At 38.5% G+C, this 27550-nt stretch overlaps 1 protein-coding gene across 1 annotated transcript in view; it reads right to left on the bottom strand.

Annotated features, from left to right (window-relative positions):
• Positions 1 to 27550, bottom strand: part of LOC126191134 (trehalase-like) — a 361034-nt gene that overhangs the window by 79155 nt on the left and 254329 nt on the right. Inside the window, exon 5 of the mRNA XM_049931884.1 lies at positions 23836 to 24099. Within this exon, the coding sequence (XP_049787841.1) occupies positions 23836 to 24099 (264 nt within the window). The remainder of the gene's footprint in view (positions 1 to 23835; positions 24100 to 27550) is intronic.

Raw genomic sequence — 27550 nt, 5'->3', positions numbered from 1 at the left:
ATATTTTGTGATCTGTATGTAAATATTTTGTATGGGAATTTTCGTATGGCCAGTTAGTGTAAGTATAAATGTGAAAAAAAAGTCATGTAGTTTTTGATAAGATTTCTTTTGTAATATTTTTGTGTGTGTACATTCCTAAACCCAATTTTTGGCATCACTTGTGGTCATGGAATTGTCCAGTTAGCTATTAACAATATCTCTCTTGTCAATCCAATAAGGGGGTGATGTGACAATTCCCCTCTCATTTTGTCATCTTACTCCTTAAAATTCATTTTTTCATTTTGAATTAATTATCATTAACAAACATTAGTATAAGAGAAATATTGGTCCTTAGTTTTAAAAAATATAACACCAGATCTAATTTTGTGCTCACTTTTGTATATGTAATTGATTTTATAATTTATTTTGACTATTACTAGTTAGTATCTTTCATTACAGGGCAAAATCTGTAATAGTTTCATAACTTAAATTCTATTGTTGACATATAAACAAATTTAAACTCTGCACTAAGAATAAACATCTGGAGGAACAACTAACAGTTATTTTAAAGGACCTATTTGGATCTATTTGAAAACATGTTAGCAAAGCCAGCCCTTAATTAATTCCAAAGTAATTTACAGTTTTGCCAAAAGTATTGTTTGCATCACTACATATGTTAATTTTATGATTTAAGCAAATAATTTGGCTTAACCCTTGCAGTAGAAGAAACTGTTAAGAAGATGCAATTTTTCGATGTATTCAGTTAATTTAATGAGTTAAGTTTTAATTGTAATTTCTGTAAATTAAACTTTGAACAATGTGTAGTTTAAACACCAAAATGGAGAGAAGTACAGGACTGTGGATGCATTTGTGGAAAGAAAGCTGTTTAATGTTGGAGTGAGAACAGGGAAGGGCAATGACTAACAAAGGTACAGGAGAGGTACAGAAACGTAGGATATATGGCAGGGATAGTTTCCACCTGCACAATTCAGAGAGCTGGTGTAGGTAGGAAGGATCCTGATGGCAGAGTCTGTGAAGCAGTCATTAAAACCAAGAATATTGTGTTGGGAAGCATGCTCAGTAACTGGATGGTCCAGCTGTTTTTTGGCCATAGTTCGTTGGTGGCCATTCATGGAGACAGATAGCTCATTGGTTGTCATGTCCACATAGAATGACGCACAGTGATAACAGTTTAGCCTGTAGATCACATGACTTATTTCGCAGGTAGCCCTACCTTTGTTGGCATATGCGGTACTTGTGGCTGGAGTGAAGTAGATGGTAGTGGGAGGATATATGGGACAGGTCTCGCATCTAGGTCTGTTTCAGGGATATGAGCCATGAGGCAAGGGGTTTGGAGCAGAGGTTGTATTGGGACGGATGAGGATATTGTGTAGGTTCGGTGAGTGGCAAGATACCACAGTGTGAGGGGTAGGGAGGAGTCCCTTCCATACAGTCTAGCCACCTGTGCCCGTCACATCTGTAGAGACAGACAGCTCCTCTTTAATCATGCTGAGGGTCTCACTGAGGCATTCACAGACCAAACTTACCCTCTCAACCTTGTACAGAAATAGATCTCCTGTGCCTTATCTCTTCACTCACTCACCATCTCCTCACATCCCACTGTCCATCCACACTGGCACATTGCCCTTGTGACTCAGTATCACCCAGGAATGGAGAACTGAATAAATTATCCACCAGGATTTCGAGTACCTCTTGTCATGCCCTGAAATCAGCAACATCCTACACACTATCCTCCCCACTCCTGCCACAGTGGTACTCTGCCAACCACCAAACCAATACAATATCCTCATCCATACCTACATAAACCCTGCTGCCAACCCCTTGCTTCATGGTTCATATCCCCGTAATAGACCTAGATGCAAGACCTGTCCCATACATCCTTCCACTACCATCTACTCCTGTCCAGTCCACTCTCTGTCTAACCTCCCAACTACATCTAGCTGCCCTGCTCTCTCTAACATAATTGTCTGTGTGCTTCCACAAGCAGTACTTTACCACCCCTTACCCAAATCCCTAACCCCCCCCCCCCCCCCCCCGTCAGGCTCAGCCTGCTCCTTACCACCTGCTCCTTATCCCCACCATCCAGACTGCTTCTGCCATCACACATTTGTGTAGATGTGTGAGTACATATCTTATCTATTTCAAAAGAAGACCTTCTGGCCAAAAGCTTATGTTAGTAGTTTTTTGTTGTTGTGCCTATCTGCAATTCAACATCTCTGCTGTATGGTGTGTAGCAGTCTATTTTTCTCTAATATTGTCATTATTCCATTCTGGATTTTCGACAAATGAAATACAAATTCAATATGAAACATGCAGATAAATAATACCATAGTATATTTCTGGTAATATATCACAGTTGATAACTTCAGACATTTTACAGAGGATAAAAATATTGTGCTCATCTTTGAAGAAATTTTATCTGTATGAGCTTCTCATCAAATAGAACTGCCGATTGTAAGTCCTAGAAGGTTTCTGGAATGAAGTTCAGAAATATTCAAGTCACCTGACTCAGTGGTGAGTTCATCAGCATTAACTGTACTTTTCGTTTGTCTTCCCATGTTTATTTTATTTCCAAGTGTGAAGAGGTTGTTCTTGCCAAACTAAATGCATGCTGTGTCTTGCCATTTCAACACACATCTCCATTTCTAACAAGGGGAGACCACAACATTGGGATCACAGATTTACTTCAAAATTTGTACACCCTAATGACCTACGAGGTCATTAAAACAACATAATGTGCAAGCAGTAAGGTGCACTACTCTGGCAACTCTGAGAAAATCACAAGAAAAATTTTATGCCTCTATTATGTGGCTTACGTATCTGTCTGTAGGTACCAGGTGTTTGAGTTCATGGTGGTCAAGTGACCAGCTTTCGAGCTTCATAAACAGAACATGCGTAAGACAAAGGTTCAACTCCCACTCAGTCATAATTATTGTTCTTTATTTTTCATCACTGGCCATATTATTTAATTTATGTGACATTTGAAGGATAATATAATGAAAGAACAAACACATGTATTTGCATGAAGTTTCAATTTACTTTTTCCATGTCTGTATGACAAATATCATCCCACAATGTATGATGTTGAGTGTACATTCGAAGAGTAATTGTGCACTACTATTGTGGCCTGGCACATTGCAACTTACTATATTACTGATTGTGAATAGCGTCATTCGCATATATATTTATCTAGGTATGACTTGGGCTTTCCTAGCCTGTCCCTTGACCTTGAAAAATTAATTAAAAATACAAATAATCAATAACATATGAAATTCATGAAAACTTCATGAAAATGATCATGGTTTTTATTTTTCATTGTGTTACCTCTCAAATATCATATAAATCAAATAATGTGACCAGTGATGAAAAAAATATAGACTGGAAAATAAGCAGAAGCAGGACTTGAACTATCATTTTGTCTATGCCCTGCTTACTAACCGCAAATGCTAACCGCTTGACCACAATGACATCTTGTCATCAGTACCTTTAGGTAGGTGTATCACAGCCACATAACAGGTGCATGAAACTTCTCTTGCAATTTTTTTGTAATTACCGGAGTAGTGCATCTTACTACTTACACATTATGTTGTTTTAATGGCCCACAAAAGTTCTGCAAAGCATGAACTAAATCCATGATCAAAACATTGTGGCCTTCCCTTGTAAATCTTTTGCTGATTTACTGATGACTAAAAATATGTGGATTTTAAAATTTTTCCCAGAGACCAGAAAAATCTAAGAAATTTTCACCTGTAGATGACTGGCAGCTGCTCAATTGAAACATCATGGTTTGTAGTTACGGGCAACTAGCAGCAAGCTGGAAACTTCTTTGAATACTAGAGATATGTTATCAGAGTACATCCACGGCTTTTGGTATGACATTTATGTAAACAATAAAAAGTAAGTCTTAATCTTGCAGTACTCACTATTTAGCCTCCTCTACAGATGAATACTCATTTTCCAATATATTGCAAATGCTACATTTTTTCCCTACACACCAATGCATATTTTCATTAAATGATTGCAAAATATTTATTGCTTTCCACTTAACACCATAGTAGTGCAATTTCATTAATAGCAGTATGTGACATTTATGATCAATAACCTTGGTAAGATGCAGGAATCAATAACAGATGTATCCCTGATCTTCAATTCCTTTGATTATTGTTCATGGTTACAAAGTCTCTATTTATACAGTGTCTGTATCTTCACAATACAATGCCTTTCAGATGTGCAAGCACATGTGAAGGAACAGACCTTGTCACTGATGTTTACTGCTGTGGTAAAGATTATGAAAAATATTAGCATTCAGATTCAAGTCCAAGTCTGATACAAATTTTCATGTGTCGCAAACAGCTGATGTCAATGTATAGTTGCAACATGTGAATCTAATCCATAAACCATTGGATGTACATTTTAGGATTCTGCAGGGCACACAGATGCTGGAGAAGCTGAAATGGCAGACACTTGAAGGTAGATACAATTTCTTCTGATAAACTAACAATATTATAAAAAGGAATGTTGCTACTCACCATATAGTGGAGATGCTGAGTTGCAGATAGGCAAAACAAAGACACTGTCACAAATAAAGCTTTCAACCAGTAAGGTCGTCATCAAAAATGGATGGCGTGCACACGCTCATGCACACACACACACACACACACACACACACACACACACACACACACACACACACACAAACATGTGCGCGCAAACGCAACTCACACACACGACTGCAGTCTCAGGTAACTGAAACCACACTGTGAGCAGCAGCACCAGTGCATGATGGAGTGGCAACTGGGTGAGGGTAAGGAGGAGGCTGGGGCAGGGATAAGGAGGGATAATTGGGTAGGGGTGGTGGACAGTGAAGTTCTGGAGGTTAGACAGTGGGCAGGGGAGAGGTGGGGAGTGGGGCAGTAGCAGAAAAGGAGAGAAGTAAAAACAGGGTGCGATGGTGGAATGAGGGCTGTGTAGTGCTGGAATGGGAACAGGGAAGGAGCTGGATGGGTAAGGACAGGGACTCACAAAGGTTGAGGCCAGGGGGATAACAGGAATGTAGGGTGCATTGCAGGGAAAGCTCCCACCAACGCAATTTGGAAAGGCTGGTTTTGGTGGGAACAATACATATGGCACAAGCTGTGAAGCAGTAATTGAAATCAAAGATGTCATGTTTGGCAGTGTGCTCAGCAACAGGGTGGTCTACTTGTTTCTAGGCCACAGTTTGTCAGTGGCCACTCATGCGGACAGACAGGTTGTTGGTTGTCATGCTCACATAGAATGCAGCACAGTGGTTGTAGGTTAGCTTGTAGGTCACATGACTGTTTCCACAGGTAGCCCTGCCTTTGATGGGATGGGATAGGTGATGTTTGTGACAGGAGTGAAGTAGGTTGTGGTGGGAAGATGTATGGGACAGGTCTTGCAGCTAGGTCTATTACAGGGGTATGAGTGATGAGGTAAAGTGTTGCGTAGGGATGGACAAGTATGTTGTGTAGGTTTGGTGGACAGCAGAATACTATTGTGGGAGAGGTGTGAAGGCTAGTGGGCAGGAAATTTCTAATTTGAAGGCACTATGAGGGGTGGTCGGAACACTGACGGAGAATATAATTCAATTGCTTCAGTCCTGGGTGATAATTAGTTACAAGGGTAATTTTCCTCTGTGGTTAGACAGTGGGACTTTGGGAGGTGGTGGGAGACTGGAAATATAAGGCATGGGAGAACTGTTTATATACAAGGGTGGGAGGATAATTATGGTCTGTGAAGGCTTCAGTGAGATCCTTGGTGTATTTCAAGAGTGACTACTAATCACTGCAGATGCAATGACCACAGGTGGCTGGGCTGTATGGAAGGGACTTCTTGGTATGGAATGGGTAGCAGTTGTTGGAGTGGAGGTACTTATGGCAGTTAATAGATTTTATAAGGGCAGAGGGATTGATGTAGCCATTTTGAGGTGTAGGTCAACATCTAGGAAGATGGCTTGTAGGGTTGAGTAGCAGCAGATGAAGGAAATGTGGGAGAAGTTGTTGAGGTTCTGGAGGAATGTGGGTAGGGTGTCCTCACCCTCAATCCAGATCACAAAGATGTCATCAATGAAACTGAACCAGGTCAGGGTTTTAGGAATCTGGGTGTTTGGGAAGGATTCCTCTAGATGGAAATGAATAGGTTGGTGTAGGATGGTGCCCGTAGCCATACCCTTGATTTGTTTGTAGTAATGCCTTCAAAGGAGAATTAGCTGTGGTTGAGGATATAGTTGGTCATGGCAACTAGGAAGGAGGTTTAAGGCTTGGAATCCATCGTACATTGGGTAAGGCCAAACTCAACAGTGACAAGCAGTGCACCGTGTGATAAAGGGGCAGGAACTGTGTAGAGTCGGTGGAGGAAATGGTTGGTATCTTTTATATAGGAGGGTAGGTTCCAGGTAATAAGTTTAAGGTGTCAGTCTATGAGAGCAGATACTCTTTCAGTGGGGCACAGTAACTGGCCACAATGGGACATCCTGGGTGGGTGGGTTTATGGACTTCAGGAGGCATATAGAAGGTAGGAGTGCGGGTAGTGGTACGGGTGAGCAGAAAAATGGACTCCAGGGAGAGGTTCTGTGATAGGCCTAAGGATTTGAGTTGTGACTGCAGATCCTGCTGGATTTCTGGAATGGGGTCACTGTGGCAAGCTTTGTAGGTGCAAGTGTCTGACAGCTGGCAGAGTCCATCTGCAGGTAATCCTTGTGATTCAAATCAACAGTGGTGGAGCTATTGCCTGCAGGTAGGATTATAAGGTTGGGATCAGTTTTTAGATGGTGGACTGCGGTTCTTTCTGCAGATGTAAGGCTAGTTTGCATGTTGAGGTATTTGGGGAATGATGGTGAGGCAAGGTTTGAAGTTAAGAAATTCTGGAAAGTTGGCAGGGGGTGATATGGGGGCAGGGGGGGTGGTTCACAATTGGATGGAGAAGTAAAGTGAGTTGGCCATAGTTCAACATTGGTTTTTGGTTGAGTCTGATTGGTAGGGTTTGTGGCAAAAAGTGTTTCCTCTATACAGACTGGGAGAAGGAGAGAAAGTGTTTAACAAGTCCTGCATGATTGAATTTGGGAGTGCGGCAAAAGATGAGGCCTTTGGGAAGGACTAATATATCTTTGGGGTTGATGCTTCTGGAGTAAATGTTCAGTACTGTGTTATGGGTCTGCTTAAGTTCTGGATTATGTGTGGTGGTGGGAGGGAGATTTGGATATTGGGGTAAGCGTAGTAAATATATGAGACAGGGTTTGTCAGCTATGAGGGGATGTGGGGGAGGCTTGGAGGTGGTTGCAGAGGTGAGAGATACTGGTACTCCAAGGCAGAAGTAGGACGTGAGCAGGGTGGAGAGCTTTTTGAGATGGTTTTGTACATGTTGCTCTAGTTTCTGGACAGCAAGTGTTTCAATGTGTGTTAAGCATTATGGGAATTTGGGATTGCATAGCAGGAGCAAAATTTTGCAAATGGAGAGAAGGGGGTTTGGGCTTAGTTGAAATGGTTTTGCAGGACTATGTTGGTGAGGGCTATGGATTGGCAGAATATGAACAGGTGGAGGTCATTGTGGAAGGAGGGGTGGCAGCAGGGACATGGGTAATTTGATGGTAAAGCCATTTGGGGATATTTTATGAATGAAGCAAAAACATAGGAACAGTATGTGGACTGTGTTCTGGCTAAGGGCAAGGAAACTTTTCTGTATTGACTCAGATGGAAGGCGCATAGATCCATGGTGGTGGAAAAATGTGAAAAACTGCATTAATAACATAGAATTACATCCAAAAAAACTTGCAAAAATACACCAAAGTACGTGTGAAAACTCACGAGAAGGATGAAATGGATGCAAAAGGGGGGAACAAGATGAAATCTGAGGGAGTCAACGATAATGGAAGGTGAAAATAAACAAAATGAGTGGCTACTGAGAAACTGTGGCCAAGAAGCAAGTTGACCACCCTGTTGCTGAACATGCTACCAAATATAATATCCTTTATTTCAATGATTGCTTCAGAGTGTGTACCATGTGGATCCTTCCCACCAACACCAGCTTTTCTGAGTTGTGCAGGTGAGAACTTTCCCTGCAATACATCCTACTTTCCTGTAATCCTCCTGGCCTCAACCTTTGTTAGTCACTGCCCTTACCCATCCAACCACTTCCTTGTTCCCATTACAGCACTACACAGCCCTCATTCCACCATCACACCCAGAATTTTTACTTCTCTCTTTTTCCACTACCACCCCCCCCCTCCCCACCTCTCCCCAGGCAACTATCTAACCTGCAGCACTTCACTGTCTGCCACGCCTACCCTACTATCCCTCCGCTTCCACCCCCCCCCCCCCCCCCACACAGCCTCCTCCTTACCCCCATCCAGTTGCTACTCCCATCATGCACTGGTGCTGCTGCTCACAGTGTGGTTTTCGTTGCCTGAGACTGCAGTCATGTTTGTGAAACGCATTCGCATGCACATGTGCATGCGCGTCTACGTGTGTGCATGTGTACGTGTGTCTGTCATCTATTTTTCATGAAGACCTTACTGATCAAAAGCTTTATTTGTTACAGTCTTTTTGTTGTGCCTATCTGCATCTCAGCATCTCCACTATATGGTGAGTAGCAGCTTTCCTTTTCATAATAGTGTTACATTCCATCCTGGATTTTCCATCGTTTGATTCTTCTGAAGAAGCCCACTTCCAAAGTTTAAGGAATCTAGAAATATACTAAAAACACCTACGTATCATTATATCCTATTGGTACACAACTGCAGCAGCCTTTATAAAGAATTTTAAATTTCTGGATTAGACCTGTCAGTACAGTTCTTGTTTTTCCTTAGGCTCCCTCATATGGTCTTTCTCATGACACTATCAGACACTTTTTCAAGATCTAAAAATGTGAGGATTAAGTCTCCCCCCTTTTCCAAGTGCTTTTCTAGCAGCATTCTGAGTGCAAATATGAAATCTATAGTTCCATGGTGTTCTGTGATTTCATGCAATTCTTCCTGCAGTTATGGTTCTGTTCCATTGGTAGCATTTCCTCCAGTATTTTCTCAAATATTTTGAGGCTGTGAGGCAATAGGGTGGCTTCTCTGTAATTGTTACATTTTCCTTTGGCTTCCTTTTTTTAAGAGAAGTGCTATTTTGCCTTTTTACAATCATCTGGAATTTTCCCATCCTTCCATATTGCACCTATTACTTTATGAAAACACCGTATTCTTAGTGGGCCATCTGCTCTGATTACATCTGTACTGACTCCATCGAATCCTCTCAGTTTTTCTTTGAGCACAATACTGATGGCTGTTTTTACTACCTTTCGTGTTGATGGACTCTCTCCATTGTGCTCAACATTACAACTAAAGATAACCTGTGTGGTTACATCACTGGGGTTCTAACCTGTGTGGTAACATCACTGGTTTTTTTTCTTGTACTGAGGATATATAATTAAAAAATGTCATTAGCTTCCTTATTTCCACATATTTCCCTAATATATTACCATCTGTTTGCTGTTATGTATAAACTGTCTCTGCTTACAGCTGTTATCGGTCAGTATAGTAGTTTAAAATTATCTTATCTATTCTTCTCAAGTTTATCTGTAAAATCAGTCCAAGCTTTCTGTTTTTCTTCAAACATTTTTTTTAATCTTTGTATTTCTGCTTTAAGTGATGACACTGAATTTTATCAAGGAAAAAATCAACTGAGAAAAAGAATAAATTCTGAGACAGAATTGCTGGTAAGGAGGCAAAATATTTAGTATTGCTGAAGGACAGATAAAAGTAAAAGTAATGATCACTGTCTGATCTTTCAGAATTATTAGTTCCCTCACTGGTGAGGAGAGAGTGGTAGATTGATGAAGGTTAGAAAGGTAGGGCAGCTGACTCAGACCTCAGGCTCTGAGGGATGCAGCAATTGTTGAGAACATTTATAGTGGAGAACAGCAGTTTTTCTTAGTATTTTAAAATAAACATAAACAGTCTCGACTGCAAGAAACCATATTTGTCCTTACCATTTTCAGTCAGTTACTAATGATCTTCTGACCTCACATCATGATGGTAGGTGGTGGCAGAGAACAGGTATTACGGGCTCCACGAACATCAACTACAGCAGTTGACATTCATGGAATCCATAATGCCTGTTCCATTCTCTCCCACCACCTACCATCATGATATGAGGTCTGAGGATGGTCAGCAACTGACCAAAACCAGTAACCACAAATATAAAGTTTTCTTGCAGTCGAGACTGTTTATGTTCATTTTGAGAGGTCTTCACCTCTAGAGAAGACAACGGTACAAAATAGAGTGTTTCTATTTGTAACAGGGGGCTTAATTTCTCAAAACAGGTGCTTCTTTGATATATGTTTACTGGTTTGCTTGAAACAGTTTTTGTTGTTGGCCTAATTATGAACTTATGAAAGATCAGTACATAAATAATAATAAATTCATTAGCGTCCTCAGTGTCTTCAGCAGTGGCCTACCTCAATAAAAGTTATTGGCACCAACCCTAGTATATGTGTGTGTATACAGGGTGATTCCATGATGATGTTACCGAATTTCAGGGATGGTGGAGAAGGAAAAATGTATCAATTTGAGGTAAGGATCCCTGTACCAGAAACAAATGAGTTGAAAATTATAAGCATAAACTGTTCTGATACCTCTAACAGTGGAATACACATACCGGTACTGCTTTTCCTGAGACTGGAGGGTAGGCAACTTTCAAAGATGGTAGAATAGATCAAAACAAGGAAAGAGTCCAGTAAGCATGGGCTCTAAAAAGTTTACCTTAACAGCTATTAGCACTTGTTCAATAGAGAAGATGTGTTTCACACTATTGAAGATGAGCAAGTGCTTATAGTTTCTCAGGTATGCATTTTAAAGCCCATGTTATTAAGATATTGTTTTTTGTTTGGCGCATACCACCACCTCCAAAAGTTGCATACCCGACATTCTTAGCAAAAACCATTCTGGTACATGTATTCCACTGTCAGAAGTAGCAGATATGTGTATTCATTCCCATCATCCTTGAAAATTCATAAACATTTAGAGGTGCCGGCACCCATAACTTTGGCACTCTTCGGCGTCAGCGGAAGCATGGGTTCCTATTCAAAATATTATGTACTCATTCCTCTCTACAGTCCTAGAATTTTGAAATGGGAGTTTCTGAACGCCCTGTATAGATGCAATGGCAGTGTGTGGAACCTTCCAGGCAGGGCTGAAGTGATGGATGCACGGAAGGCAATTTTGGCAGCTCACAGCAGTCCTCTCCTGCTGTGGGAAGGTATGGGGTCTGGCACCACATCTGAAACTGCCACTCCTGCCTCTATACCAGTGTCAAGCCTCTGTCTTTGCTTTCTCTCAATGCCCAAAGCCACCCCATTGCCCTTACTAAGCGTGCACCATTGCTCTTCATTAAGGCTGTTGCTGTTTATTCTAATTTCAGCCACATCTTTTACAACAGAATCTCAACAGGATGATGTTTGAGTCAAAACACTCACATTTTGAAATTGTATTTTATGTCTGTTTTCTAGCAATGTTCAGCTATGGCCAACTTCTCTTGTTTAATATGTAATGAGTGCTCTGTACAATGCTCAGCAACAGTGTAAATACTTTGTACTATGTAGATGCTACCAAATTCACAGGAAATACCATACATACTAGGAACCTGAGGAACTATGTTGTCTTTAACAGAGCGTAACGTATCTTCAATCTCAGAAGCACGACAGAACACTGGCCTCTGCCACATCTACATCTATACTCTGCAAGCCACCAAGTGGTGTGTGGCAGAGGGTACTGTGTGTACCACTCTGACTTCCTCACCCTTCCTGTTCCAGTCACGAATAGTTCACAGGAAGAATGATTGCCATTAAATCTCCACATGGGCTTCAGTCTCTCGAATTTTATCTTCTCAGTATTTTCACAAGATATACATAGGAGGAAGGAATATATTTGTTGACTCTTCTATGAACATACACTCTCAGAACTTTAACAATAAACCATTCCATGATGCACAATGCCTCACTTGCAGCATCTGTCACTGGAGTTTGTTGATAATTTCTATGATGCTTTTGTGCTTGCTAAATGAACCTGTAAGAAAATATGTTTCCTTTCTTTGGACCTCCTCTATTTCCCCTATCAGTCCTATGTGTTTCAGATCCCATAGTGACAAACAGTGTTGAAGTAGTTTATATAACATTGTTGGAGAACAGCAATGTTATTGTGTTAAAATTATTTAAAAGCATCTTGATCACAGTCAACGTTAATTTCTGACTGGTTTTGGCATTTTAATTACAGATCATCATCAGAGTTTGCATTGTAGTGACAAAAGTAACAATGCTACATTACATAGAGAAGCCAATGTTGTAAAAGTATACTCTAAAACGATGCATTATTACACATATAGGTGAAGGTGTTGGTGCCTGACCCGCTGTGGATGCCTTAGTCACTTTAACTGATGCTGATGGCTAAGCAACCACGAGTTGTATAGGGTAGAGAGAGGATGGTCCAGAGCTTAAGGCATCACCATCAGCCAATGGGGAATGACTTACATATTGTTTTGGGTCTTCATTCTTAAATATTTATCTTTTAAATTGATATTCATTTATGGTTCATAAATCTTACAGTCAGCCTCATAAAATGAATGACAATCTAGTGTGATTCATTAACTGAGGTTCAGAGCATCGTCTGGATGAAATAATTAGCTCTTTGGGGCTGGTGTACATAACCTGAAGATTATTCATGATGTTCCCTCCTGAATGTTTGCTGTTAGTATGGTGTTGCCCAAAACTGATTTGTCAGGTGATGTATCAGAGATGTTTTGTATGAAGCGAGTTTTAAAATTACAACCACTCTGGCCAAAATATATTTTGTTACAATCATTACAAGTTAACTTATACACTCATGATCCACAGTATTGTTTATCACATTTGCCAGTAATGCGTTTGAGTTTACTGAAAAGCCTGTCTGTGTTTGAAAAGGCAATGGTTAAATTATTATCTAGAATTATAGTCATTAGCAGATGCAATTTGTTTTAAAACTTTGAGTTCTTTTCTGTGTTTGATCTGTGGATAAAGGAAGTTCGATCATTCTATTCAACATGGTTAAGAAGAAAACTTATATTTCATGGGGTGACACGAATTAGCATTGATAATGGCATCAGTCATGGTTGGTTACCTAAAAATACTAAAAAAGTGTTTTCTATTTCTATTAGAAATAGTCAGACCTAAAAAGAAATGGTTCCTCACTTTTCCTTCTCTGTTGTGAATATCAAATCTGGATGCAAATTATTCAGAGAACTCATTACAAAATTAAGACCTTCAGAGCCATTATATGGCAATAACATGTCACCTACGTAACATATATAACAAATGACTTTACTATTTATTTATGGGTTGTCTTCAAAAAATCTTGTTTCAATATAGTTGACAAAAATATCGGCAGTTGCATTTACTAGTTGATGATTTTTTCCAAAAGGTATGATCAAAACAGCCACAGGCTCCTACAAAACAGACATTTTCTAAAATGATATATATGGGAACAGTATCTAACAATAAACAGGCTCTTTAGAAATTCTAGCTTAACCATTGCTTTTCCAACCACAAACATGTTTTTTGGTAAATTCAAACACATTACTGGTAAATATAATAAATACTGTGGATCAGGTACATGGTAACTTGTAATGAGTGGTCATAATTTTAAGACTTGCCTCAAAGAACACATCTCAGGTACATCACATGACAAATCAGTTTTGGGCAACACCATACAAACAACAAACATTCAGAAGGTGACATCATGAATAATCTTCAGGTTATGTATATGAGCCCTAAAGGTTTACTTTTAAATGTGTTGGAAGGATTGGAAAAATTTTTTTTCACTATAGGAAAAGCTCACTCGCTCAGTTAAATGAACAGTTAGCTTTTTGTGAAAAAGCCTTTTTTGAATTATTTGAAGACATCTTTTGAAGCAGAGGATACTTGCTCCTCTATGGTTCTATTAGATTTTTAAGCTTCTACATTACAGTCAGTTTATTGAATTTTTTTCTTATTTTTTTTTATTTTTTATTTATTTATTTATTTTTGCATCAAATAGACAACAAATCTTACAAATGCACCTCATTATTCTAATAGGTGTGACTCTTTCCTGGCATAAAATGTGGAACAACTGCAGAAATATTAATTCATAATACAAGTAATGTCAATGTAATGATATGTGTACATAAGTTTTACATTTTTCTGCTCTTCTTAAGACATATTTTTATTCTAAACTCCAAATGCTTCTAAATTATTTGTAATGTAATCATTTCCTTTTGTGAAACAGTTATGTATTGCAGATTATCTACAATAACATAATGTGGGTAAACTGGCACCATTTCTGTAAACATTGTCCCTTTTATCTCTGGTGAGTGATATTGACCTCCAGAGTTATAATACTAGCATTTTTGACAACCGACAGATTGGATGTCTCCATGGAAACAGCATCCTAACACATTATTACAGGCACCAAGAAATTGGGCACCTATACAATGATGCATTTAGTTTTTTCTAGTGTTTTTTAATAACTGACTACTACTATTAATAAATCAATGTGTATAATTTTCATATTAATATGCCATATATTCGGTTTCATTATGAATAAATAGCAGTAGCTATAGAACTAATAATCTTACAGTGTTAATTATTTCATCCAGATGATGCTCAGTTAATGGATTACACTAGATTGTCATGCGTTATACGAGACTGACTGTAACACAGATTATGAACCATAAATGAATACAAACTCATTTCTTGATTAGTTAAATTTGAAAGATAAATATTTGAGAATGAAGACTCAAAGTAATATGTTAGTCATTCCCCATTGGCTGATGGTGATGCCTTAAGCTCTGGAGTGCCCTCTCTCTACCCTACATAAATCGTGGCTGCCTAGCTGTCAGTATCAGTTACAGTGACTGAGGTGTCTACAGTGGGTTAGGTCCCATCGCCATCATCCAGATGGGTAATGATTTATCATTTTAGAGTATACTTTTACAACATTAGCTTCTCTATGTAACATAGCACTGCTACTTCTATTATTACAGTGTAAACTGTGATGATGGCATGTAATTAAAAAACCGTAACCAGTCAGAAGTTAAATCTGCTGTGATCAACACTGCTTTTAAATAATTTTATGTTGAAGTCAGAAGTTAAATCAGCTGTAATCAAGACTTCTTTTAAATAATTTTATGTTGAAGTATTGGTTGAATGAGTGTTCTGTAAGCTACTTCCTTTGTGGATGAACTACATTTCCTGAGGATTCTTCCAATGAATGTTGGCCTGCAACTGCCTTCCCCACAATTAATTTTATGTGATCATTCCTCTTTGAATAACTTTATCAGACATGCCAACTTTCAAAACTGAAAAATCAGGAGAATTTTAGCGGTGTAATATTGTGTATTACAACACATCCCTGATGATTAAAGTTACAATAATTCAATACCTGTAACAACTCAATTACATTTGCTTTATTATTTACATGTAAATACTAAATAATGGGCATACCTGAGCCTTTGGACTGTATAATTTATCATTCAACATGCTGAACAGCAGGTTTCTTTGGATTCACACACATTCAAATGAAGCACTCTCGAGAGAACTACAGTTCGAAATTATGATCCGAGGAAACAAATTAACGTCTATTAGATTTCTGTTTTGACATTAGCACACTTTCTGCATGAATAAATCACTGTTAAATGATCACATGTTTTCATTTCATAATGCAACCCATGTTTGAATGGCATCTTATATCCATAAGAGATATTTCCGAAATTTAAATCAATTTTATACAGGATGTACATGTTAGGCTTAGCAAATAATTTGAATAATTTATCAGTCTGAATTTGTCTGACTATGGTAGTTACTTATTAAGCACACTCGTAGCTGATTTAGCCTTCTTCAAAAACTCTGAACTAAATTTCTGCTCAAATCACTTGCCTTTTTGAACTGATATTAAAATTAAAAATTTCCCCAAAGACGTTTCTGAAAGCATGGACCTAAACTGAGTTTTGGTCTTTGTAACTGTGCTAAAAATTCTCTCATATTTTGCATTACTATGTGGAATTTACAAAGTAGCCAGCATCACCTTTGCAAGTTTATCATACTGAAGAACCCCATCAGCCGATTTCATCTGACCTACCAATGCCCACTGAACATCAATTCTCTCTGCTGCCAAATTAGTTTCTTCCAGCTGAAAGTTGCAGAACTGAGAGTGGAGAATATCAACTTCTGTATTAAGTGTTCACTTTCGCTAGTCAGAATATTAGAAAATCTCTTTTTGAATAATCTAAGGCTCAAAAATGATGCTTTGCCAATTGTAGAAATATTTGCAACTCCTGCATGCATTGAAACTTCATCTTCTAATGTAAATTTGTGTATCATGTAATCACATGATGATAAGAAATATTTTTTTACCGACTTAAAGAATGTAAGGCTTTTGCTGAGGTATCAAAGTGTTCACCAAAGCAAACATAGAATTCCCTACCATCAGATTACAATCATCCTTTCGATTTACTGGAGTGTGATAACCTACATCAATAAGAGAGCTGGAGGTTTTAATAAAGAGTGGTGTCACAAATCTTGCCATCACATTCTTCAATAGTTCCTCCAAAACTGACCTCAATAAGTGGCTATCTGGGGCACTTGACTGAAGAGCTACATTTTGGCTCTCAAAGATAAGCATAAAACTTGAAAGGAAAAGGCATAAAGATTTATGTAAATTTGATGACACAAACATGAACAGTCATTCCTCATATGATAGAGCATGGTCCACAGTGTCAATGGTTTTCTGTAAAACTGATGATTGGGTTTTTCTTTTAAGTGAGGAGTGTGGTGAAATCTTATCACAGTGCTTGGACTTGTGGTATGAAGTAGACACATCTACATTTTGAGTGTGTTTTGGAATTTTATTATTCTTCATAGTTTCCACTTCAGAATCTTTACTTACAATTTCACTCTTGAACAAACTAACCAAAGGGTCCCGCTGCTCCAAAATCCTATCTAAACATCTTTTCAATGATAACCGTCGTGTAGGCACATGTTTCAGAATTTTCCTCATTTCTGTGTCGTGTAAAGTTTGAAACTTTCTAAATTTTTCTTTCCTCTTTGCACTCCTTTCCAAATAATAAAATATGTCAATAATATTTTCGTCAATGCTTAAAGGCAAACACGCTGCCACCTTCTCAGCAGCAAGATTAATTAGGTGACAAGAACAGACTACAATGATTAAGTTAGCAATTTCTTGCTATAAAAATCCTGGCACATCCATTTTTAGCCCTTCCCTTACAGGAGCATTACTGGCACCAAAAGCCAGACAGTTTTTATTGGAATACGGAATTCATTCAAGGTTGAAAGTAGTAGATCAGCAATATTAGCCCCAGTGGCATCCCATTTTAAATTAGGCACAGACAGAGAGTAGGCAATTTTGAATTTCATGGAGTTCATGGCTGAAGAATGATATGATAATAGGATCTAACTTAAAGTCTGTTTCATTACTACCATCAGTAGCAATAGCAAATGGATTCGACTGCAAGTGCATAACAATTTACGCTTTTTCTTCCATGCACATTTCCGTAAGGATAGTGGTTGTTTTTATTCTGGTGCACCCATATCGTTTCGCAGTTTCAGAATTGGGAAACATTTTGCAAAACAAAGGCCCAGCATGGTTGGCACAGTTAATAGTCAAATTATGCTCTACAATAAATGAGGTAAATAAAGCCTCAGCATTTGTCACAGAATCTACATTTTGTGATTTACATGAGAAGTTAAGTTTCTGGTTCCATTCTACACAATGGACATTCTCCTTGTGTTTTTCAGTTTGCACATGTTTAAGAATGTCGCATTTTCCACCATGAGCCACTGAAAAGTCACATCTACATATACTACAAAATGCATAAGTTTGTCTCTTCCTCGATTCACTTAAATAAACTCTTCCTTACACACGTTTCTGAACACTGCATCGTATTTCTTTGCCATTCTGCATGAAAAATAATCAACACCTCCAAGATACACAGCCAACAACTACTACAGGTACACAAATTGCGCAGCAGAACCGAGAACACAATGGTCCTATGTTCCAGACAATGGTCTTGTAGCAGTGATGTGATGCCAACTCTGGTGCATCGTTTGCCCCTATATTGCACTTCAATTTCCTGTAAATAATTTATCACATCATCAGGTAAGTAAGCGGAGGGGGGGGGGGGGGGGGCAGTAAAAGGTAGAAAGGGAGTCAAGAATGAAATTGTCGAATGGAGGGGCGGAGATTCGCAGGAGAGCTTCTGTAAAGTTTGGAAGGTAGGAGACGAAGTACTGGCAGAAGTAAAGCTGTGAGGGCGGGTTGTGAGTCATGCTTGGGTAGCTGAGTTGGTAGATCACTTGCCCATGAAAATGAAAGGCAAAGGTCCCGAGTTCGAGTCTCGGTCCGGCACACAGTTTTAATCTGCCAGGAAGTTTCATACCAGTGCACACTCCACTCTAAACTCCATTCACCGAAACAAGAGACGTACTGTAAACACGGAAAGGGGCGCGTCCACAGCGCTGCCGTCCAGGGGTGTACAAGGCAAGGGCATCAGAAATTTAAAAAATGGAAGTAGTGTTTTTTATAATTTGGCACCTGAACATGACAAATGTGATCCGAGAACTACCTTCCGACACCTTTTTTTTTTACATTACATTAAAATTTATTGTCACTGAAAAACAGAGATTATTTAAGCTTTCAGAAAAGTTGTTTTTTCAAGTTACTCTATATTTATCACGCCATATATCCTAAACTGTGTGTCCTACAGCAAAATAATTTTATAATTGCCTTCAGTACTATATGTTGATGATGTCTGTAAATTTTCTGCCCAGTAGAGTCAGTAATAGTGAAGTAATAAATTAAAATCTCACGTCTGATGCAGAACTTTTACCAAATCATCATCCGAAATATAGTAAGCGACAAACTTTTCCCCTTTAAATTTTTTTGTGAGTGTGTAAGCGAGAAAAGTTTCAGAAAGGTTTGAATTTAATTTTGTAGCTTGTTCGAATGCGATGGGTGCAACCGTTTGTCCTTTATGAGCGATGCATTGTGCGGTTCGCAGGCGTGGCGCTCAGTCAGTGTGGCCGTCTCAGTTGCAGATGTGAGCTCTTTAGTGGGTGTTGTACAGCGGCGATTTTAGGATATCTTAAGTTCATCTGTAAATACACTTGAAAGACTAGTTGTTGATTATTAGAGTAAGTATATGTGTTTGTAGTCACGCTGAGTATTCACTGTTTATGCGCATCCAATAGCTTCGCACGGTTTCTTATTTTATATATTCACTTATTTCATTAGCATCACATACGGCTGTCATTATGTCATCCACGGATTCAGCGAGCGAGGTCGACATGTCAGTTCTGAGATCACCAAAGAAGCGAGCAAAGAAGAAATCATTAAGCACATGTTGCTTAATGTGTATAAAACGGAATTATTACATCCAGACATTGTTTCAAAAACAGATGCAGCTATAGGTGTTGGATGTTCTTCAGTGTATCGTGTGAGTACAAGGCCACACACTCTTTGAAGTCTCCCAAGAAGGTAAATTACAACAGAAACTTTCTGAAAGTGTTGATGACTTTGATAGAAATGCGATACGAAACAAAGTATATGAATTTTTTTTTTTGTAACGAATTGCCAACAATTGTAAAGTGCTTACAATTGTGAACAAAGATTCAGATCTGGCCAATTTTCGGAGAACTACATTTTATAAGTTATTGAGAGAAATGAATTTCAAATATGTCCGGTGTAGGCGCGATAGCATGCTAATAGACAGGGATGACATCGTTTTATGGAGGCTATGTTATCTTCGAACCATTAAACGGTTGAGAGATGAAGGCAGACCCATTTACTATTTGGACGAGACGTGGGTGAACGCAGGATATACCCGAAATTACGTCTGGGTAGATGACACTATAAATTCCTCAAAACAAGCGTTTCTGTCCGGATTATCCACTGGAAGCAAGGGCCCATCAGGTAAAGGGAAACGTCTGATTATCGCACACTTTGGCTGCAAAGCAGGGTTCATTGAAGGATGTTTGTGGACTTTCAAATCCAAGAAAAGTGGAGATTATCATGAGGAGATGTGCGCCGAAACCTTCGAGAAGTGGTTTCAAGATGTTCTTCCTCGGCTTCAGGAAAATGCAGTTATTGTTCTTGATAACGCGCTGTACCATTCTCGGAGAAAAGAAAATGTTCCCAATGCGAATTCCAATAAGCACGAAATATCAGGGTGGCTAAAATCTAAAAACATCAATTTTGAGGAGGGTATGTTGAAGAAAGAACTTTTATATATAGTTAAAAATTGCAGAACATCGCACAACGAATACGCAATAGATGAAACGGCGAAGAATGCAGGGAAAACTGTTGTCAGAATTCATCCGTACCACTGTGAATTAAACCTCATTGAGTTAGTGTGGGCCAAAATCAAAGGCTATGTTGCAGCGAAAAACAAAACATACAAAATGCCGGAAGTTAAAGTACTGCTAGAAGAAGCAGAGGATTGGAACATGTGAGTCCTCCATGTCGTAGAAAAAGTGGAAACTCAAATGTGGTCATTAGACTACATTATAGAGGAGCGGTTTGTTATAAACCTCAATAAAAACAGTTAAAGTTCGCTAGGGTGAACCTTGTTTCGTACTTTATAATTATTATTACTGGTATTGTTATTAAAATTAACAATTAATTGTGTTTGAATGGAGCATTTTGTTAGCAGCCTGAGTGAAAATAAATCTGCTTCGACAGAATGAACTCAGTTTAACATTATTTTAACATTATTGTTAAATTTATTTCATACATTGTTGCCCAGGTTTCTCACGGTCAGCTGTGACAGCTCGGCAGCCAGTTGAAGGCCATCAGCTGCAAAGCGTGTGCCAAGGATTTTCCACAGCCCTATGTATCACATGAACACCGAATGCTTTCTCTGGAAACGAGCGTATTCGCTCACGTGACACTGTTTATGTTTCGTCCCAGCTCTCGGTGAATAGACTATAGAGTGCTCTGAAAATCCAGAGATCAGTCTTCATGGTCAGGAGATCGGGAGGAAGAAGGAAAAATCGAGTGTCTCCCACTTAAATTGGGAGGCGTGGCACATCTGCTTTGTATGCACACTCCTAGGTATTTTCTGGAAGTAACTGCTTCCAGTAATTGTTCTGCAATCGTGTAATCGTACAATAATGGGTCTCCCCATCTTCATATGGGCAATACTTTACATTTGTTAATGTTGAGGATCAGTTGCCACTCCCAGCACAGTGTGTCAATCCTCTGCAGGACCTCATGCATTTTGTACTATTTCCTAACATTACGACATATCTGTATACAGCAGCATCATCTGTGAAAAGCCTCATGGGACATCCGGTGTTATCTAGTAGGTTATTTACATACATATTGTGAAAAGTAATGGTCCTATAACAGTCCCCTGGAGACACCCAAAGTTACTTTTGTATCTGAAGACTTCTTTCTGTTCAGAATAACATGTTGTGTTCTGTTTCCTTTCCAGTCCAGTCACAAGGCATCTACCTGCATGCCTGTATCTATTGATTTTTGTGTCTCATGGACAAACAGAGGGAGCTGGGTTTCAAACAAATAATGTTTTTGGAACCATGTTGGTTCTTACAGAGGAGATTTTCAGTCTCCAGAAATGTCATAATATGTGAGCATAAAACATGTTCCAAAATTCTACAACTGACCAGCATCAGTGCGTGTCTGTTTCATGACCCTTCTTGAAAATGGGAATGACCTGCGTTGTTTTCCAATCAGTGGGAACACTTCACTGTTCCAAAGACCTAGGGTGCACTGCTGCTAAAAGAGGGGCAAGTTCCTTCACATACTCTATGTAGAATCATACTGGTATCCCGTCAGGTAGGGTGGTCTCCCCTCTGTTGATCAACTTCTGCTGCTTTGCCATCCCATAGTCACTTATTTCAATATCAGCTATTCTGTCATTTATGTAATGATTTAAATTAGGTGTTACAATGTGATCCTGCTCTGTGAAACAGTTTTGGAAAAAGATGTTTAGTGTTTTGGCCGGCCTTTTCTGTGTGATCCTCCGTTTCAGTGCCATTATGGTCACAGAGTGAACATAGGGCTTTGATATGTTTACTGATTTAACATAAGACCCAAACTTAGGATTTTCTGTCAAGCTGGTAGACAAATTTTACTTCCAAACTCTTTGAAGCCTTAACACATGGCTCTCTCCATATGCTAATTTTGGCTTCATTTGGTTTTTCTTTGTCTGTGAGGCTTTGGATGCATTTAAAATTGCAGTAAAGCTCTGTTTGTTTTCATAGCAGTTTCCTAATGTAGATGTTGAACCACAGCAATGCTCTTTAATGTTGCCCATTGATACTCAATATTGTTAGTACAGGAGATGAAATCTCTTTACTAACCAGTCAGGTAATCTGGAATCTGTTTCTTGTCACTTTTCATAAGCAGAAAGATCTTCCTGCCATTCTTTGTACTGCTATTTACAGCTGTTCAGTGATGCTCCAATGGCCTTCTGAGCACTGATTCCATGTTCTGCACTAAATGATTCAAATACTTTGGGTGTGTTTGTCACAAGAAGGTATAAGATGTTATCTCCAAGAGTTTTTACTCTGATTAACTCCTCAAGGTAATTTTTGGATGAAGTACTTAGGCAGTCAACGTCTGTTTAGCATGTTTCCTATCTTTGTCATCGTTGCTCCACCATATAGAAGGAATGCAGGTGGCCTGACCTCTTTGACCAATTCATGAGGCATCTTTTGTTGATGGCACCTGAAAGCTTTTGCAAGTTCTTCCTTCCTGTAACCATTTTCCGGGAGCATACACTTCAAATTCTGAAATTCAGACTCTAGTTGGTCATTATAAGATATAGTCTTCATCCTGTGTACTAAAGTGTTCATGACCACTTTCTTGTGTGTAGCATGGTGAAAACTGTTGGCAGTCAAGTACCAGTCAGTGTGTGTACAGTTGCTGTACACTGACTTGCATCAGTGTGCTGATGTGAAACTGAGGTGATGTATTTGTTGTAGCACACAACCCAAATCCACCAAGATATAAATGAAAGCTGCATGAGAGATTGCTTGGACAAGATTCAGTATAAAGAACAGGGGTGAATTAATTGTCATGAGTTTAAACATAGAGTGAAAAGTGGTATTCCTTAGAACAATGACACCGAGGGATGGCAAGTAGCACTAGATGCAATGGCTGTGTATGCCTGGGTGCTTCATCCAAATTTTTGAAGAGGCTATTCTGGCAACTATTGAGGAAACTAGGGGCAATCAACTGCAGTTTATGAGGTACATATTGGACATTGAGTGAAAGCAGCATTGGAGGCTTGATGCTTGTAGTAAGGTGAGAATGGCAGCTTCAAATGTACCAGCCCCTCACACCTCCTGACATCACTCAGTTCTGCAGCAGGACAGAGTGACTATGAGATGCTCAACTTGCCTTTGGTGTATGTGTCACTTCAGCCCTCTCTGAAAGGTTCCAGGTGCTGTTATTCCATCTATACAAGCAGAACACCAAGCCAGCTCTTGCAGTCAGTGATTTTATCTACCGATGACAATTGTGGAGACAGCTATTGATAGCTGGAATGTTTCATTCAAAGTGACACAGCTTTTAAACCACAAAGATTTTATTTAAATAATTCAGATGGACAAATCATTCAATCTCAAGTGGTTATTCATATACAAAACTTTGGAGGATTTCACAAATTTTCTCTGCTGCAAAAACCACTGCTACTGTAGTAATTTTTTTTCGTACTACAATTTCTTTAGAAGATGTAAAAATAATAGTCTTTTGAAACTTTTATAATTAATAAATAGTGACAGATTACTTACCTTTTCATACATATATCCATCTGATTTATATGATTTATAATTTGACTGAACCCATGTCTGTGCAAGTTCATATGCATATTTCTGGGCTCTTGGGTATTCTGTCAGGTCCAATCCTTGTATAATTATACCCTGCAGTGGTGGCCATGCATTTGGATAGTCCCACTGTTCTCCAGTATAATCAAGGGATGTAGGGACACCACCAGGATAACGATCAATTTTGTTCTCTTTGAGATAAGCAATTATTTTATCAATAGAGATTCGTTCCTGTAAATAAAATTTGAGGTATTAATTCGATACTTTACTCACCCATAATTAGTGAATGTGCTGTAGAAGACCAAGGTATCACTGTATCTTTTTGTGGTATAAAATATTAGTCTTCCACAAAGTTTACTATCCAGCTGAATGAAAGGATAGGGGTCAGTTAATCATCACCAGTTCAAATGTACAGTGAACAATGGTATTCCATACAGCAATGGCTAGGATAGATTTTGCTAATTCAGACAGACTACATGTTATGACAGCAGTTATATCTTCATATATGGTGGTTTATGAAAATAAAAAAATAAACTGGATCCATGTTATGTGTCCACATTGGAAAAAGCCCATTTACAACAAGCACAGGTGCTTTATTTTTAAATGTTTATGCCAATTTTAGTTAATTCTTAATTAATGGCTTAATTACTTAGTGATGTGTGTCATTCAGTCCAGGAAATTTAGAGCGAAGTAAGTTTGGTGCTAAAAGTTGGAATCTAACAAACACTATGGCAAAATTTGCAATGGGAAATCTGAGTGTGTTTGAAATTTAACATTAATTATCTTTTAAGTTAATTTGTTTCAGTAAAATCAAAATACTATACTATAAAGTCTCAATCTCAGTCTTGTTTATAAGTTATTCCACTGTTATCAAATCTATCTATTTACTTAAAATGCTTTCCCCATTATGTACTGTAGGAGAACTCTCAAATAGGAATAACTTTTAAAAACTTGGTTTCAAACTAAACTAATTATATATTTGCAATTGGTTGACATGAGACTCTACTAAAATAATTAACTCAAATGGAACTGCTAACTGGATAGATTAATGCCTATATTACATATATATGTTACAGAAAGTCAAACAGAAATTAAAGACAGAAAATATTAGTTATTAGTAGTGGTGTAATATGAGCAGACGAGAAATTCCAAGTTGCTCTGTTTCAGCATTACAGGCATCCTGAATCCTCATGTGTTATCTCTCGGCTGACAGTATCAGGGTGCCATTTTTCAAAAGGATGATCCTCATCCCAACATGACACAAGTCTCTATGAACTGTCTGCATGACTTAAAGTGCTACTGTGGCCAGCATGATTCCAAGATCTGTCCCTGATAGGACATTTGTGGGAGCAGCTCATACATCATCTCTGTCCTGGTGTCAGTATCCCAGATATTGAGGGCCAGCTGAAACAGTTGTGAGCCAACTTGTCTCAGAGGAGGATATGACTGCTTTATGGCACTCTACCCAGCTGAATCAATCCACACCATCATACTGATACATAGGCTCATACTAACAAGTACTTCATAAATTTGACTCAATTTTATAATCACTATAGTAACGGCACATGCACTCTCAACCCGTGAAGTTTCATTTAATTTTTCCTTTTCTTCTTTTTTTTTTTTTTTTTTTTTTTTTTTAAAAAATCAGGCAGTCTATATCAGATCATATGGCAACAAGAATGTCCACACTGAAATGGATAAACTAAAACAAGTAGAATGATTACATTCAGCATATGAGATTCAGAGGTATACCTCAATATGAAATGTGGAAGACTTAGTTCCAGACAGGATCACATACAAGGAAATTCATGCAAATTTAAAGGAACAATTGTTCATGCACTTGATTAATATGCACCTAGGTCCATAGTTCTTGATGGGTACACCCTCCTTGCACTGTAGACAGCTATCATAAAGAAACTTCTAAGGAAAGAGATACAAGTGCATAATATGTTTTAAACAAAGCACCATATTTTATGGACTATAAGAGACACTTTTTTCTTTGAAAAATTACCTCCAAAATTCAGGTGCATCTTATACTTTAAATTAATATAAAAAAGTTTGGTGTTTGATTTAAAACTCCCACCAGTCTCAAAAATGGCCATATATTCAATGCCATGGGAAACCTATCTCTATCTGACAACATAGGAATCAACTGGCAGTGGTAGTGCACCAATGAGACGAATGCGAGCTATGAGAATTCACGACCCAGCTAACACTGTACCCATCCTGCCCTACCATCTAGCCTATGATGTGTCACTGCAGTCTACAATGCCACTGAACTTCAACTGAAAATGATTTGTGTTATCAGTAACTGTACAATATTTTTGTTAGTAGCTAGTTTCATAATGTACAAAAAATAAAAGACATTCATATGATGTGGAGTGTAAATTGAAAGTAATAGCATATGCAGAAGAACATGGGAACAAAGCAGCTAAGTGGCATTTCAGCCCTCCAACAACCGAAAAAAAGAAACATTCATGACTGGTGGGCTAATAGAGAAGAACTGAAAAAATGAGGAAGACTTAAACACACAACAGAGGACTGAATGAAATGTGGTCAAAACTAGAAGATTGCATATTGAAATGGATTCAAGGACAATATCGAAACGGTATTGGAATTAATACAAAAATTGTTCAAATACATGCTCATAAGCCAGTGCTACAATGAAACTTAACAGACATTAAGAGTGGAGTTGGTGCTACAGGTTTATGATGCATCACAGACTTAGCATGTGAACAAATACCAAAATATCTCAGGAAATGTCACTATCACCATTCCATTGCTTTATTACTCAACATATAAAAAAAAATTTAAAAAAAAAGTGTGGAACTAAGTCAAATAGCAAATATTGACAAAACTTCTCTAAAACTTGATGTGGTGACTAACAGAACTTCTGCCATAAAAGATGTTAAAAGTTTAACTATAAAAACACGTGAAATGAAAATATGCACTACACTGTTGTTCTTCCATGATGCAGTGATGGTACTAAACTTAATCCAGTGACCGTGTCATTTTTGAGTGGAAAACAATGCCAAAACCTTCTGAAATATTGCTAGGCGTTGATGACATACATGACAATGGTTGGATTGATGAGGGTGATATGAAATTATGAATTAACAGATTGTGGGAGAGAAGGAAAGATACTTTATTGGAGAAGATTCTCTTCTTGTCCTACATCAGTTTAATAGACATTTTGAAAATACTGTGAAAGAGAAATTGAGACAAGGAAATGTAGAGCTTGCTGTTATTCTGCGAGGACTTACTTCTCAAGTGCAACCTCTTGATGTCTTGATAAACAAACCATTTAAAGTACATATGAGAGAAGAATGGAGCAAATGGATGATGGATGAAACCCAACATGAATTTGCACTGAATGAAGCTTTAAAAGGATCTACAATCAAACAAGTATGTCAGTGAATGAAACAGTCATGGTCTAAAGTGACAGAAGACATTATTGTTGAATCTCTTTAAGGAAAGGCCTAAGGCAAAATGCATGTTTGTTGTTGTGGTCTTCAGTCCTGAGACTGGTTTGATGCAGCTCTCCATGCTACTCTATCCTGTGAAAGCTTCTTCATCTCCCAGTACCTACTGCAACCTACATCCTTCTGAATCTGCTTAGTGTATTCATCTCTTGGTCTCCCCCTACGATTTTTACCCTCCACGCTGCCCTCCAATACTAAAT

Source organism: Schistocerca cancellata, chromosome 6 (genome assembly GCF_023864275.1).
Source record: "Schistocerca cancellata isolate TAMUIC-IGC-003103 chromosome 6, iqSchCanc2.1, whole genome shotgun sequence".
NCBI lineage: Eukaryota > Metazoa > Arthropoda > Insecta > Orthoptera > Acrididae > Schistocerca > Schistocerca cancellata.
Note: the sequence above shows the minus strand (reverse complement) of the source record. Positions and strands in the feature narration are given on the sequence as shown.